This window comes from Aphis gossypii, chromosome X, assembly GCF_020184175.1.
Source record: "Aphis gossypii isolate Hap1 chromosome X, ASM2018417v2, whole genome shotgun sequence".
NCBI lineage: Eukaryota > Metazoa > Arthropoda > Insecta > Hemiptera > Aphididae > Aphis > Aphis gossypii.
The window spans coordinates 45,986,419-46,005,272 of NC_065533.1; the positions used below are offsets into that span (position 1 = coordinate 45,986,419).

Genomic DNA, 18,854 nt, shown 5'->3' on the forward strand with positions numbered 1-18,854 from the left:
AAGTATACAACTACAAGCGGGCACACACACACCGGACACCAGTCGTCGAGCGGAGATAGTATAACATGGAGCTGTGGTATATGGTCGCAGAGTGTAGTGGTGGAAGAGTGAGCGCAAGGGGACCGAGTAAGATAACCGGGTACTTATCATTATACGCGGCCGGGGCGTAAAAACAATGCGCCGTATAATTTTTTTTTTCTTTATATACCCCCACTAGCTACTACCACGATAGACCACTATAGATAACAATCCCCAGTATCTCAATAATAATAATAATAACATAATTCACAAATATACAATAATTAATACAATAGGTAATATATTATTTTATTATACAAAACAACCTTAAGTATATAGACCGCGTAAAACGGTAACAACATAGTATACCTACCTATAAATAAATTTTATTTATATACAGTTCAGATTTTTACCATGAAAATATTTTCATTCCAATACATGGGAATTAAAATTGTATTATAATAGTTAGCTTTATGTACATGTCATTATTTACTTAATTATAAAAAGTATATAAAATACCTAAGTATAAAGACAATTATTTTTTTTAAATATTTAATATGTCATAATGATGGCTAATAGAACTAGAAACGTTGTACAATTATTTTCAGTTGTAAGTTTATAACAATATTACAACGGAGTACAATATTTTGTGAACTGAGTACAATACGCTTATTTTATTCGGATTGCTATTAAGTATTGTTTAAATATCGCTTAAGTAAACATCGGAAAAACTAATATTAATTATATGCTATATGTACGGATAAACATTAAAATAAATACAATTTTTCGATTTAATCATTTATTAAATTATATTTTATATTAAACATGATAAAAATAAATATTATAGCTAAATTATTTAATGGATAATTTTTTTGAAAATGTAGATGTATCAGTATTAAAATTTAAACGAATAAGTTTTGTGTTAATATAACTTATTTAATTTTATGTACTAAGGATGATAGGTACATGATAAACAATGTTTAGAAGATATGATAGCAATAATGACTTGTTTAATTTTAGTAATTACTAATTAATAATATGATCTATCAACATTTATAATTTGTAAAAAATAAAAAATAGTTCAAGAGTAAAATAAAAACTAAATAAAATATTACATATATTTTATATTTTTTCAAATATAAAGACCGTTAACCTTAACATATGAATGTTTTAATCAGCAAAGAATTGCTCATTCAGATTTTGATTTAATGAATGAATATTTATTTGAAAATATAATCGCTAAATAATTTATAACAAAAAGGAACACTTCTTAAGTGTTACAGAAAATTTTGTCTTTTACTTACATTTAAAAAGGTATTTAAACATTAAAAAATTAAAAAATTATTAAAAAATTGGTATAAGCATAACTCAACAAATCACTCTATATATTATTAAAATAACAACTCCATTACGTAAATATCATATACATCAGTATAATATGTATAACATAGTTGAAAATTAATGAAGGGAAAAAAGCTTCAGAACTATAACATTTTTAAAACTCCCTCAGATTTTTTGACAAATGTGTATAGCTATACTCGTATTATCAACTTTGTTTTACTATATACTTACAATTTAAAAAAATATTTTAAAATATCTTTAATATAAACTAACAAAAATTTTATAGTATCTATCAAAACTCAATTTAAATATATTACAATAATAAATAGTACAAAGAGATAACTCTAATAAAAGCATAAATAGGTATATTAATTGATTTTATTTAATAGACGTTAACTAGATGCTGAAAGTTATTATAGGTGGTTTATTAATATACACCTATGACCTATATATATTTGTTTTTATACAATACATTTTTACATAATTTTATGTGGAACAATGAATATATTTATTTTACAAAAATATGTAATTATTTAACCTTTGAAATTGGTTTTGTATAGAAAATTGAATTTAGCTTGTACTTTACAGGTAAAAATTAAAAATTCTTAGTATTTATTAAAATAACTGAAAAAAAAAATTTTAAAAAAGGGACAATACGATTGATTACACAAATAAAGTTTTTAACAAAATTGATTTTTTTTTTTGGTTTAACTCGAAAATAAATAAGTAAATTTTTTAAATTTTCGCCTAGATGATAATTTTATATTCATTATATAATTTTCAAAATATTTAACTTACATTATATTGACATTTTTAATTTTATTTAATTTTATTTTTTATACCTTTTGATAAACAATTATTCACTGAGTAAAAAAGCTTAAGAATTTAGTACAAGGTTCCTTATATGTTGTTTATATATATTTATCAATTAAAAATATCGAAATTTATAAGTACAATATTGTTTATAAGACATGTATATAAAGTACGTTTGGAACTATTTTCTTATATAAAGACACTACAGTGAAATAACATTAATTGCGTACAGTCCCATATCGTTAAATATGTATCATTGATGCAAATTTACAATTTAGATAAAAGTATAAAACTATGTATTTGTTCTAGAAATTACTAACCTATTTTTATTTTTTATAAGTAGGAATATTAAAAAATTAAAAATACTTAAATTCATTTGTCCCGTCATATTTTTATGTAATCTCCTTCTTTAAATACGACTCTGATGTAGATTGTACAAGATACCTTTCATATTATTACGTAAAAAGTTGCAAGTCTTTAAAACTTTAATTTAAACAGTTTATAAATTATATTACAACTTAAAAATTCTAAAAAATACATATTTGGACATTTGATTAAAGGTACGAGTATAAGTCTTATTTATTATTATAAATTTAAATTTAATTTTCTAATATTATGAAAAAAATAATGCAGTAGATATTATTCTGTTTTTTGCATGAAAAACACGCAATAACCAAACAATATATTTTCATTACAAATAAAACTATTAATCTTACGCAATGTTGTTACTATATATACCTAACTAACATTTATTACTTAAAAATTATAACTTATAACTAACAAAGTAACAAACACATGTAAGATATTTTCTTTACTCATAAAATATGTAAACTCGTATACTAAACTAGCACATGCAGAATACCTAGTGAAAATGCTTTTAATGATACTAATTAGATAACGTGAAATAAATTATTTAGTATTTAGATATTTTATGATGCAGATAAGGTAACGGTTAAACGACATTCGTTTTCTACACAATGACAAACACTGGTATTATGAAATCTAATAGATATTTAAAGTGTTTATGAACATGTCAAAAATAAACAGTTTTGTGGAATAACTTTTTTAAAATAAAAAATGACATGAACTAAATAAATAGTTAATTTTAAATAAATTAAATTTTTTTTTATTTATATGTTACAGATTTTGACTTCACAATTTTCTTTGAAAATTATTATTCAAATTATATTTTTATAATTTTTTATTACATTATGATTTTAAATTATTATAATAATTTATTATAATTATAATATGTATGACACAACTTGGCTAAATATAACATAAGCTGGCATAATTCTACGTAGAAATATTGTTTGTGTATTTGACGGAAAAAATATTTTTTCAAAATTATAATACTAAATTGATAATAAAATTAAGTTAAATAAAACGTATTAAGGTTACAAAATATATTATATTTAGGTGAATAAAATATCAGAATTATTGTAAATGTTTGGAGGGCCAAAACAATAATAATGTCCCCTTATTTAAAGCAGTTGCAAGTGTTATGTATGTAATGAAATATAGTACCGTGCAAGTTATACTTGGTCTTAAACAATTGCTAACAAATGTAAAAACATAACGATGATTTCGTCAACAAAAATAAACAACTATCAAGGGATAAAAGGACTAACAAAATTATATTCTTCAAATATAATAATATGACTATTTCAATTTCTTAAATATTTGCAATTATTATTGTATTTACTCTTAAATATATTTATAAGTCATTTCATCGTGAATTAGTCCTTCTTATAAGCATATAATAACTTAATTGCATTAATTTATGCATAATTAAATTAAAATAATTTAATAGCTGTTTACGCTTATACTTCAATAAATAACTATAGTCTATATGATATAATATCGTCTATGTGTATACGATTGTATACATAACGTTTAAGCGTTGATATTTTTTTTCATTTGGGAATAAACTACATACTTGTTTTTGGTGTTGATTAATTAACCATTATTTGTAAAACCGTTAAAAAAATATTTTATAATTTATAACTATATAACAATCAATATAAAGTAGTATGTAGGTGCTAAGTACTGCATACTGATTCGTGTAGATAATTAGTATATTATTTTCATTGCATTTGAATTTTTTCCCTTCCACAAAGAATTTGTACGTAATTATTATTTAAATAAATGTTTGTATTTTAATATTTTAATTCATTGTTCAACAGAATAAAATATTAATCATAAACTATAGACACATACAAAAAAATATTATTATCGTATAGGTCATAGGACATATACGATCCAATGATATCTCATATCTGATAAATTGTTGACATATATAATAGTGTATATGTATATCCAAATCAGTAATACCGTAAAAGTCAATCCGATATAAAAAAAAAAAAAAACAGTATAATGGTTTGTGTATACTTATGTAATATCCTTTACGCTTATACACTTTTACGCATTAGTTACTAATTAGTAATATTAATCCACATTCAAATAAATAAACACAGTTAAATATTAATACATTATACCTGTACATTTATGATTTATTCCTACTCTGCATTGTGCATTTACCAACAAAATTATAAATCGGCAACTAAGATTTCTGAGAAAATTTTATGGGTAAAGATATAATAGTTTATAGTAGAAAATCCATCTTCCAGAATCTATAACAATGTTTCCACCGCTAACTTACCTAAAGCCAACTAAAAAATTAAAACGAATAACTATTACAGTCAAACTATAAATTTATATATTAATTGATAATTATTAGATAGTTTTAATGTGTGCGTGACATACTGACATATGAAACTAAAAGAGTCCTAGACTACTTCTTTGTAATATTATATATTTTGACTATATACCTACAATGTACTAAGTACTTCCATTTTTAAATAATTATTACATTTATTTGATTTAACTTAATGACGTTTTATCTAAATCTACATAGGCACTTATAAATTTACTTAAAAGTTTCTGATATATATCACATTTACTAACATACTTGATACTGTAAATAGTATTGTAATATGTTATAAGCCTATGCATTTAAAGATATGTAAAAAAGACAAAATTACAAGGAATACTTAATAAAGTAAAACTAAAACGAATTTCTACTTCTGATAACGAATTTAAATTAATCTGATAATCAAAGATAATTACAAACTAAAACTATAATTAATAGTAGGTAGTAACACACAGTAGGTATATACTGTCTATATTGAAGTATGAAATAAATTACAATTTTCTAAGAATAATGAATACAAACAATATACTATGATTAACTACAAAATAAATAGAAAATCGTTTGATGTTTTATTGGCAATTAACTAAGAAACTCACGTGGTAAACAGGATTATAATTTATCAATAATGACATCATATCGGAGTATATATAACTGGCAAAGAGCAAATAAGATTATCTTAACTCCAAGTGTTTAAAAAAAGTTAATTCAGACAAAATTATGGTAGTTAACAAAAATCATAGGTTGTTACGTAATCTAGCATTTAAAATTTATTATTTATAAAACAATTATTTATAATGAATATTGAAATATAAGACAAAAATTTATTTTAATACTTTATCTTTTTTTTTTTTTTTTAACTACGAAATTAATTGTTTTTGATCTAGTGTACTGTAGTAAATTTTAAACCAATTACAAAGATAAATTATTAACAAGTTTAATGGTATTTTGTTTTAATCATTATTATCGTAATAATTATTCTTATCAATATCATACTATGAAGTGTATACTACAAAATATCATTTGAAACCTATTTAATAGCTATAAATAATAAAGTATACATTTACTTTAAAAATAAAATGATTAATTTTTTTTTAATTCTAACATTTTCAGGTGCCATAACATAATAATTGTTGGGAATTATTAACCTCAATTTGACCCGGCAATGGTTGTATCAAGTATCAACACACAATTTACCATAAGCACATTTAAATAATTCTATAGTACGTAGCAAACAATTTTAGTGTGAAAATAAATAAATTATAAACAAATCCTATGTATACTATATTATTAAGTCCAAACATAATTTACTTTATAGCACGCGGTAGATGGTACGAGGAAAAAAGCGATTTAAATACGAAAGGTGACACAGACGTGTTATGGCAGTAACAATAGAATTAAATCCACAATATATGCACAACTTTGGTTAAAAAAAAAAATAATAATAGTGTAAATGTGTAAGCATTATGCATAGATAAAATAATTTTATTTTTGGTATAGGTCCAACTGGTAACGAGAAATGGTGAAATCCTATTATTATTTGTATGTATTTTATGTTTGTAATATTATATTATTATTTATTATATTATACATATATTATACAGATGAAAAAAATACGACGGCGTTATCATTGACAATTTGCAACGAATGAAAAATCGTATTTCCATTCACTAAGTGAACGGAATCTGGGAGGAATAGAATTATGAAAGTCAGCTAAAAAATATTGAATGGGAAGAGTTTTTATCTAAAGTTGAACAAATATTAAATATATAATGGCACAATAAAATGTTGATTAAAATATTATTTTGGCGTCATAAACTATATGTTACATGTAATAGATAATGATCATTAATAACTTATCATTGATCAATTTTATTGCTCACAGAAAATAAAGCAGATATAGATACCTATTGAGTTTTGTTAAATACTTAAGTAAAAATATTAAAATATTTTTTTAATACTAAAATACATATTATCATAAAAAAAATTCTAAAAATGTACTTATACATGATATTATTTAAAATATTTACTCAAACTTTTATACTTATTTTTATATATTTGCTGTGTTATTCAATTACCCATATTAATAATAAAAAAAAAAACGACAAATGGATATTTGTATGTCAATGTCATACCAAACCTATGTATACATAATATAAAATAATTCATATTTTCAAGAAACGTTATACTTTATTTTCATTTATTCATACATGATATATACCTATAATAGTTTAAAATTTATAAATTATAACTATTAGAAAAGTCTTTGCCTCTATCTAAACCAACCAGTTTAATATTAGTATTTAGTACCTATATTAAAACTTAAAATTATCAATCACCTATAAGTGGACTATTTTTAAATTTTTTGGTAATTGTTATGTTTGACCTGCCTAAGTACAAATCAGATCCAATTCTCTAACTGCTATTCGAAACTAACCTCAACGTTAAAAATGTATGTGTTTTTCGATTATTTACCGTGTGTACTGTGTAATGTATATACATATTACATTCACACACTAAAAAACACATTTGTAAAATTAATAAATTAATTTCTCCACTCAAAAAAAAAACCTAAAATGTCATTCAAAAAATTATAAGCATTTGTATGTATCTATATTCTATATAAATACTTTTTTATTGAATATTTAATTCAAAAGAAGTAAGTATCTATAACTATACTTGAAAGTTCTTAGATATAAAATAATTAAAGTTAGTACTAAAAATATTATGTTTATTAATTTTTTATAAATACTTTTTTCGAGCGATCAATTACAAATTTAAATTTGAAATCACGATTAAAGTTATGTTTATTTCATCTTTTTATAGAATTTATAATATTAGGATAGTATTATAAATAAAATTAATTACAGAGTTCAGTGTATAAACTAAAAATATCCTTATCTCGATAGAACTATTTGAATTGTTGGTGTATTTTTCTTAACCCCCTTATACCTATTTACTATATAGACGCCACTATTGTGATTGGATAATACGTGAGAGACCCTATTCTATTCATGGCTATTAATTTTCTTTAGATTCAGCAGTAGAATAAAACCGTAACACTGTAACAATGTTAAAAGACTATTAAAAGATTAGAAACGTAAAAAACATAATTTATTTTTTACTAAATCAAGTTTTATCATATTCAAATATGTCATTTGTAAATTTGTCATTTATTTTCATTAAAATTGTTATAATAAATTCAAAAACCGGAGAACTCGCGTTGTCTGAATTGTAGGTTATGACTTTATAAGATTATAACAAGACATTGAGTAAGATAGCACAATAATGACTTGTTAATGTATTTGAATTCAATGATAAACTTGAATAGGTTAGGTTAAATATTTAAATATGACTTTGGTCTTTGAGCAAAGAAGAATCTATTTCTAAAAATAATTTATGTTTAATATTAGTTAAAATATTTTCAAAATACTATTCCGTAAAGAAAATCTTAATATATCTATCGAAAAATTTTAAGTTTTAATTCTTTATGATAATTATTTTTTGAAGAACAATAATATAACTTAAATCATAAGAGGAAAAATTATTTTATGTTGGAATATCCAATTTCGTTAACATTTGAACATTATACAAAAAAAAAACGCTTATGTTAAAATAACTTCTTAACCTAGATAATTGAAAAATGTTAAAAGAAACATCGTTAATAACATCCTCATTTATGATACCATATTTAAAGATTTGGTTTCTAAGTTGTAGTAATTTAGGACATATCTATAAAAGTGTCATTTGTTTACTATTTATAAAACGTTATTGGAAACAACAACAATATTCCTAGGTACCTTAATTATAATTTTAAGTATTTCGGAAAAGATGCAGTCAACGAGTAGATGGTATAATAAGGAGGAGGTTATATGATAAATCGATAAAGATAAAAAAATAAGTTTGGTATATATAAGTATATAAAGGTTTCGTAAACAAGGAACGCCTAATGGTCACGTTGTGTCTTACTCATAACCGTCCATCCGTGACCCCAGAAAATAAAAAGATAAGAGAATTTTTTTTCACCGACTCTTTTTATCCGTGAGAATCGATGACGTAATTATACAAATATTTGAATACGTACAATCGTGTATTACCTGTTGTCGTTTTTTCCCCTCATCATCATCGGTCTAAACCTATACTAATATGATAGCCGATAGGTATATAAAACATGTCGGAGCAATCAAAAACACTAGAGGTCAACATCACACTAATAGTATATAACTCGCGTATTTAGATAGACTTTATAAAAATGACAACGTCTTTTTATGTTATTTATATCGATGCACTAATAATTATGTTGAACAAAATGAAATAAAATATCATAAATAGATACTTATCTAATATATATATATTTAATAACAATATAAGTATATTTAATTAAGTTAAGTGGCATAAATAGTAAGTGTTAGATATAAGATTTTCAATTTCTTGACGAATAAATACCAAAAACTTAACTAAAATCCTACTGTTTATTATTATAGCTTAAAAAGTTATAAACATGATTTTTTTATTAATGATTGTTTAGTACTTAACCCTTACAAAATCTACTTAAATGCAAAAATACTAGCAAATACTAGTATGTAGTGGTAAATTTCAATTTAAGTATAAATTTTTAAAAATGTATTATTATAAATTAGATCATAATATAAAAACATATTTTATAAATAAGTTAATATAAATTAAAAATGATTTCAATAAACAAGTAACTACCGTGGCGTGAGATAGGATCAATTTAAAATAACTATAATGTTTTTAGGCAATGTCGGCAAAGGTCTTTTTACTTGTAACTCTTGATTCTAAGAATTGTTGATTACAATGATTGTTCATTATTATAATTTTATATAATTGTTATCTAATTATAAATCACTTGATCCCTGACAGCATATAACTTATTTTATTATCACCGAATCGTATTAAGTGAAAATAATATATAGTATCTACTTTTTAACGTTCTATTCAAGACAGTCGTACAAGAACAAAACACTTTATGTACATTACCATTATCTATACAAATGATTTAAGAGACACTTATCCATAACGACGATGTTTTTCTTTATTATCATTCATTTTTTATACTGATTTCTTATCATAGGTATAATAATATATATTTATATATGTATGTGTAGGTATGTGTAAAACTTAAACAAATTTTACAATAAATATATTCAATTTAATCAATTTAATAAGAAATTTCAATATTAGTATTATTATTATTACTAACATTTTATTATTTTTTAAATATATTATATTGTATTACATGTTTAATGCTTATATTTAAATACCTATAAGGTACCTTAAGGACCTATTTTTTTTAAATTTAATTTAAATTGTTTTAATATTTTAAAATCTCAAAAAAAGGAATTTGACTTTAAATAATATACATATATATTATAATAATTCATTGATCAGAATTAAAACTATTTAACAAATTATTTATACCTGCACTTTTCTTTCAAATATATATAATATATATTATATATATATACTTTTTATAACTACCTATTTATTTTAATTAAATAATATATAATTTATAATTTAAATAAAATTATTTAATTCGATATTTTCGATATATTCAAATAAAATAAAAATAGTTTTATTGTAAGTTTATCATAGTAAATGGAATTTAAAAAAATAGGAAATAGTATATTATAGTGACACTTGAATCCTAAGTGTTAATAATTATACCATATTTATCGATCAACATTGTATGTATAAAGAATATCAAAGTTGAATAGCTCAAAAATCTCAAACGTTTTTGCACCTTCGTTCTTGTACAATGTAGTCATGTAGGAATATAATTACATAGGCTAAACTGTTATATTTATTTATTATATAAATCTATACCAACAATTATAGAGTGTATATTATAATATACGGCTATCATACATCGATTAAATAGGTAAAACACTTGAGTATTTAAGATTATAATAATATTATGCTTATGAATATAAAACAAAATATATAGTAATGTACTATCTGTTTAGACCAATTTGAGAGGGGAATTTATTAATTTAACACTATTTAACCAACTATATAATTTAAATATAATTAAAACTTATTTTTATTATATCGAAAATAATAAAAATTATTGCTTTTAAATACCATTTATATTTTGTGAAGAATCATCATCGACCCCGCTCCTCCCACACCCATAAAATGAAGTACCTGTATCTGTTAAGATATTTATTTATTGATTATTAATTTTTAAAAATTTAAATTTAAAAATCTTTTTTTCAATCATTTGGTTCTGAATAAATAAAATACCAGTTATGCTACCAATATTAATTTATCTCACTATAAAATTTATAAAACAAAATGTTTTGAACATTTTCACCTATATTTTTATACTTAATTTTTTGTTTAAATTGAATTTATAAAAATTAACAACTTTAAAAAATGTAACATACTAACATTCCTATCATCAGACAATATTGTTTTTTCAAGTCATTCAGTTTCTTAATAAAAATACACGAGTTTAATACAGTTGACGATCTAACAGTGTTCTTTAAACTGTTATTGTATGAAAAACCATTATACTTTAATAAAATAACCTAACCAAACCTACGTTAGAAAACTAGTTGAAGATTTCATTCTATATTTACCTATGTAATACGATATATAGTAAGTTCACAAGGAAATATGTATGAAAATATCTACAAAATTCTTTAAAATCCTATTAGGTAACTATTTTTTTTTCTTTACAATTCACAACAATGTCTTGGTAAAACCTATCAATATATTTTTTATTTTTTAATAAACAACAGTAATAACTTATAAAAAGTTTTAGTGTTATAATTTATGTCTATAAAAAAATTAGGAACTTAATTTGATAGGTAATAATTTTTATTTCTCATAAATGTATTTAAATATTAATGTAAAATACTAAAAAAAAAAATGATAATGTAGATAAGAACACATAATTGAACATTTGTAGCTTGTCGAACATTATCTACACATAAAAACCATCGTGCATCTATATTAGATGTATTTTATTATTAACCTCTACTACAATATTAAATAACGTTAAGTCAAACAACCATTTGGTGTTTATAATATAATAATACAATATTTATTATTATTTTTATTTTTGTTAGAATGAGGCGGGGTGAGATTTATCCGAAAAGATTATAATTAAAAGAGGGTGTATAGAAAGATAACGAAAAAAACTACAACCCAGAGATGATTATCGTTCGGTAACATTGAGAGATTTAGAGATGAAAACGCGGGCCTGGGTCGAGTTATCCAATAATGTTATCAGCAGGATAATGTGAATGCGCCGGGTCCCATCAGCTCTCGGCTAATCTGAACGACTCATCTGGGGAGTCCAACCGAGATGATAGAGCACGAACTATCAAACATCATCAAGGGCAAACCTATATAACCAGTCTACCCAAGAGTATATATATATATACATATAAACATATACATACACGTGCATATAAAATGCATGTGTGTGTTATTATCGCAACTATGAGATAGGTCACAGGACCCAATGTGTGACAAACAACATTTTCTTTTTTTTCCATTTATAACAATATGCAGTACAAAATATATCATATCGTAAAATCCGTTTTTGTTTTATTCACAAACAAAAAATAAAAGATAATAACAACTATATTTATTATTCATGTATCTATTTAAACTTTCAGATTTCGATAAAATAGTTTTAAATATATATTTTTAAGACAATTTAGAACACTTTCATCGTACAAAAGTATGTAACCGGCAACAATTTTATTTCAAAATAACATTTAAAGTATAAAATTTTACATTTTTAATATTAAATACTTTAAACTTTAAAGGATATTATAATAATAATAAACAAGACTTCATAAAATTATACAACCTATATAAAATATATGAATTTAAAATTGTTTTATTTGGCTAGTAGGAATGCTGTTCAAATATTGTTTTCAATAATATTACGTACTATATTACATATTTTAATTCCAAATTTTTTTAAGTTATCAAATATCAAATATAATCCAATGAATTCATTATGTGTACTTGAAAATGTACAAAATAAAATCTGTGATCACAATCTATGATATGAAGAGGTGGTTTTATGTCATAAAATAAACATGCATAATTTGAATTTAATCTATTTGTTTGATTTTTCGCATAATTATTAAAAAATCTGTACTATATACCTGATTAATATACACAAGGCATTTAATTTTTCGGTCTTTTATGATTTGCACCACGTTTAAATGAAAATTATTTCTGAACTAATAATAAAATTCAGAAATCTTAATCAATTCTACATTTGTAATAAAATATAATATACATTTGAAAGTATAAAATATTTATATTTATAAACAACCATTAAAAAAATAAAATTACCTCGAAAATTACTAACTAATTATTCGCATATGGAGAAGATACCTATCTATTCCTAATATAGACAGGGATAAACTGGGAAAGTTTTCTATCAAATAACAATTTAAGTTAATAATAAGTTTAAGTATATTTCAGTAATAATTGTTTTATTATTATTATAGGTATCTTGTATCAGGTATAGTTGTGACTTAAAATATTTTATTTTAATATTGATAGACGATAAATAATAATAAATTCATTGCAATTTGTACAACGTCATTCCCTGTGTAGGACTCGAGAGACGGATAATCGCTAATTGTAGATTTGACAAAAAACGCCACGATACTAAAGTCAGCGATTATCGTACGCAACACTCAACGTCCACGTGTTCGGCGGACCACTCGATAACCCTTGATAGATATCTCTGAGTATTTTTTTTTCTTTACACTCTCTTACTCTTGGGTTTTATTATTAATTTTATCAGAGCCAAATCCTCTCTACACGTCTACACACTGCAAGTCCTACACCAAGCGACCACCATCATTATAATATTATCATCATAGGACGCGAATAATTATTGTCGCGATAATACTATTATAAATTAATATAATTATATAAATAAAGATAACGATAATGATAATAATCGCCTATCAAATATCGAGGTATAAATGTGTAAAACGAGCAAGAAGCATTGTGCATATTAATATTATAGCCTTATAGGAATATTTTATTATAATATACTTATTTAAGTATTATATTATTGAATCTTACGTTTCAGCGGCTTCGGGTTGCTCTGTTTTCTTCTGGACATTACGGCTGTTTTTCTCTGACTAACCGTCGGCGATGAGCATCTCATGCACGATTACCAGTCATTATCAATTAACGGCAGTGGTGGTGATGGCAGTTGTTGTAGCAGTGACAGGACAACTGCGATAAACGACGCGTTTTTCAATATTTACTCTTCACGCGCACCAGCCCCGGGCAAATAGATAACGCGGTATAGGTGGCGATACGACCGATTTTATAGTGCCGACTAAACGGTGTCGAACATTTTGATTTAAATACTTTACCTAATATAGTATTACCTACATATTATAATGTGTATAACAATACGATGGGTTCAAGACGTCTCCGAATCGTTTGACGTAAAAAAAATACCTATGACAACAAAATGTAGTCCCTAGTGACTTTTTACGGTGCAACAATACTGATGGACGAAATAATATTTTTTATATAGTTTTATTTTCTGATTGCTTTTTACGGCAGTGTTAAATTTTAATTTATTAGATGATTCGAAATCCGATAGGTATGTACTTATAGGAAAACAGGCGAATTTATTTTTTTTAATTTTACGTGACGACGTTACGGTTAGTAATTTTCAAACGTATTATTTTGATGAAGCTAGAGTACGAGCGCGCACGCGCTCAATTCACGGACATTTACGAAACTACAGACTGCACGAGTCGGACGCGGCAATGCGACTGGCGACGACGGCGGCGGCACACTGATACGACATGACGGAGGCGGTAGCGGCGGCGCCGCGCCGGCCACACCGTTATCGGCGAACGAACCCACATAATATTATTATTATTTATTATTATTATTATAAATTATAATGTTAAACGTTTTAATATTATATTATAATAATATATTACTATATTAAATTATTATATTATCCAGACCTCGAGTGATATCGTGCATATACAATATACATATTATATGTAACAAAAATATTACAATGCCAGTTTTCTCTTATAACGTTTTTGTACGTCATATAATAATATTATAATATATAGAATATAGTTGATATTATTATTATTTATTACACTACTAAAATTAAAAGTATAGGTATTACTCAATATTGATATTACAGTTAATCTTGTTCAATTTTTATTTTAATAAAATTAATTGTGAAATTTAATAGGTACCTACTCGGCATTCTATACTGCGAGTTACATCTAAAATACTATTCGTAAATTATAATACATTTGCACGAACACAAAGTTGTCAGATAATAAGTGTTAATAGGTACATTTTAATCAAAGACTTGGTTTTTTTACAGCAAACGACTGAAAAACGTATAATTAAAACGATAGAATGTGTAAAAATTAAATTATTGATGTATACATCAATATTAAGAATTAGAAAACAAATATTCTTTCTATTTGTGTCAAATTATACTTGCATTAAATTTTATTAATATTTTATAATATTTCTATAAACACTAGGTATATATAAGCATATATAGTTATTTATCTCTACTATCACTTACTTAAGTTTCTAAGTTTTTTTTCCTATAACTGCAGCGGGTATTTATTTTACCTATCTAGTGTATTTTAAGGATGTCCACGGTTCAATGGTCAGACAGACGGTAACTATTGTCACATATCACATATTATTTATTATCATTATTACATCGCGTTATGTTAAATTCTAAGTCCAACAAAAATGACGATAAGGTAACACAAACTTCAAATAATAAGTACCTACTGGATATGGGCAATTATACAAAAAAACGTGAATTTTGATTACAAATTAATCAAAAAGGAACTCTGAAACGTACAATTTCTACAAACTAATAACTTTGTTATTTATTACTACTTTACTACTACTTTACTACTATTTACTACTTTATTTAATTCAAATATACCATATGTTTTTATAGAATTTGGTATACATACCTATACCTACAATAAAAAATTACAATTGCCCGAGAATCCAATCTTTAATTATACCTATAGAACGTGTGAAGTGTTAAAAGTCTTTATATAAAGACGAATAGACGATCTTTAATACATTTTAAGAAAAATGTGAACAAGTCTTTCTAAACCTTCAGGTATGTCATAATTCTAATATACCATATTATTATTATATAATTTATATATAGGTATAATAATAATAATTAATAATTATTATTATTTATTATAATTTTAATAATAATAATTTATATAATAAATCTATGTAATCAATAAATGAATCTTTAAAAAGTATCTATCTTATTGAATTGGTTCCTAATTTTTGACTATAATTAGTTAACAAGCACATTTATTTAAAAAAATACATTGATTACAAAAAAGATATTAACAGTTTAAGTTTTAAGCGTTAGCACAGCTATTGTATAGGTATTGTGTATTTTAATAATAATTAAAAGCTGAATGCACGGCGTATTATCAGATATCAAATAAATAGTGTATTACCTACCAATATTAGTTTAATAATATTATACAAAGCAAAATAAAAGCATAATGTAACATTTTTTGTAAGCTGTACCTAATATATACTTAAGAGTTAGAGCCGATATTTTTATTCTATATCTACCTATCACCATGTATATTCAATTTTTTAAAACACATTAAAATTAAAAATATCATTCTATAATTGTTTAAAATTTTGGAAATATAAACATTTTGAGCACTAATTTGAATCTTTATTCTTTATACCAAAATATGAATTTGTACATGCGGTACCTTACAAAATAACATTAAATAATAATACATAATTTGGTTTCTTGTTATTAATAAATGCAGTTAACTATATAAATAAAAATAAAACGTATCTATTTCTACTTAAAGTAGATAGTTTAAAAATTATAACTAAAATTAAGAAATTAATATAAGTAATTGTCTTGCTTAAATTAATTTGAAATGTGCACATACCATTAGTTGAATAATTAAAACAAATTAAAAATGATCTTAAGTTAATTTTGAAAATTAATTTCCTTATTCCCTTAACAATACATAAATTTAAAATAATGTTTTATTTGTCACCACACAAATTTTAAAAGAACCTACAAGAATATCTCGATGACTCGATTATTCAGTAATAGATAATACCTACTCGTAAGTTATCACTTATCACTCATTAGTCTTCGGTCAATAGTCATTATTACGCAGGTTGAAAGATAAAGTGCTAGATTGAAGATATTGATAAATTATACAGATAAATGACTAACAAGATTTCTGATTATGCAAAATATTATTATTATTCAGCAAAAATATTATTGATTTTGAAAATTATTTTTATTTTTATAATTATTTTATAAAATACAAAACACGCATATTTTATGAAATAACATAAAAAAGGTTTTAAAAAAGTATTAGAAAATGTCTAGACATTATACAATCGATTAATTTTTGAAAAATAATGCTATCGTAGCAGTTATAAGAAAACAATATGTACCCAAATATATAGTTAAATTCCATCATAATACTATTATCATTATCTACATAAAACATTTCACAAAGAAAAATAGCTCAATATTATTGAAAATTATGGCGAGTATAAAATAATGTGTACTATGTAGAGTGTAGAAACATAAATTTGATTTAATTTGCAATCTATAAATTGTTCAACCTATGCAGGATAATCCACATCCCCTTTATATCAAAACTTTATAAATGTTATTATCTTAGTCTAACTATTGATTTATATTTGAAATATACATACTACATAGCATATAATAACTGTGAATCTTCTGTATACCATTGTCTGTTGTAATCAGTGTATCATTTGGACCAAGTACAGACTGCAGAAAAACATCGAGACTCTAACAGATTCAATTGCAGATAACAAAAAAATATATAAATCACAAAAACGATGATCAAAATAAAATATAACTATTCAGTATAACTAATAAATATTTCAAAATTGTTACTATTCTACAAAAAAATATTTAATTTAATCTAGGTCCTAGACCACAATAATTTATAAATTTGCTGTATTATTAATTTGGCTTCAATTTTTTCAAACTTTAATTTATATATTTAAGATTTAAATAACCCTATATGAAAATATCCACTTCGTTCATTTTACATTTAAAATAATAATAATACTTTTTTATCATTCATTATCAAAAATTCTAACAGACATAATTGTAATTAAAATTAAAATTTTAAATAAATATACAATACACCTCCATATACATTTAAATGTTATTTATATTGAAACAAAATTAAGTGACCTCATTTATTTGGTTTACAACATTAGGTATACTACTTTCATTGTAAAAATAAATATTATACATTGCTGCAGAAAACAAAAACCTTAAAAGCATATGTAAGAATTGAACAGTAATATAATAATATATATAATATACAAGTTTTTATGTACGTTTATAAAATAATATATACTATTCCATTTTTACCCAACACTAGAACATTAATCTTTCAAGCAGACAGCTGCGACGCTCGTTTTGATATAGTGTAAAAAATTAAGCACATTCTACATTTGATTTATGCTGAATGTTTTATCAATCATCATACAAATTCCAACAATAACCGAATCACAGAACATCAGAAATTCAGAAATCAACCTTTATATACCATTTACATTACAATATTATATCATATGATAATGATATTTCCGATTAGCCACATACGAATGAACGTTTTAAAGTAATTTTCAACTCCATAAATGGTTATCAAAATGATTCTTATTTAAGACGATTTATTATTTTAGATACAATCTATCATGTGTATCATTTATTCATTATATCGATTTTAAAAACTATACAAGACAGAATAATAAAACATATCTAAATTTTAAATCTAAATATATTATTTAATTTATGTGTTGTACTTGTTTAACACAGTTAAAAATTAATAATACTTAGTTTTTAAGATGGATCGAAACGTCAATTTAAAAATAATCA

At 23.5% G+C, this 18,854-nt stretch overlaps 1 protein-coding gene across 1 annotated transcript in view; it reads right to left on the reverse strand.

Moving 5' to 3' along the window:
• The window catches only part of LOC114125504 (zinc finger protein ush-like), a 97,960-nt gene extending 83,258 nt beyond the window's left edge, over positions 1–14,702 (reverse strand). Inside the window, exon 1 of the mRNA XM_050208158.1 lies at positions 13,976–14,702. Within this exon, the coding sequence (XP_050064115.1) occupies positions 13,976–14,060 (85 nt within the window). The 5' untranslated portion in view covers positions 14,061–14,702. The remainder of the gene's footprint in view (positions 1–13,975) is intronic.
• Positions 14,703–18,854: the final 4,152 nt, after the last annotated feature.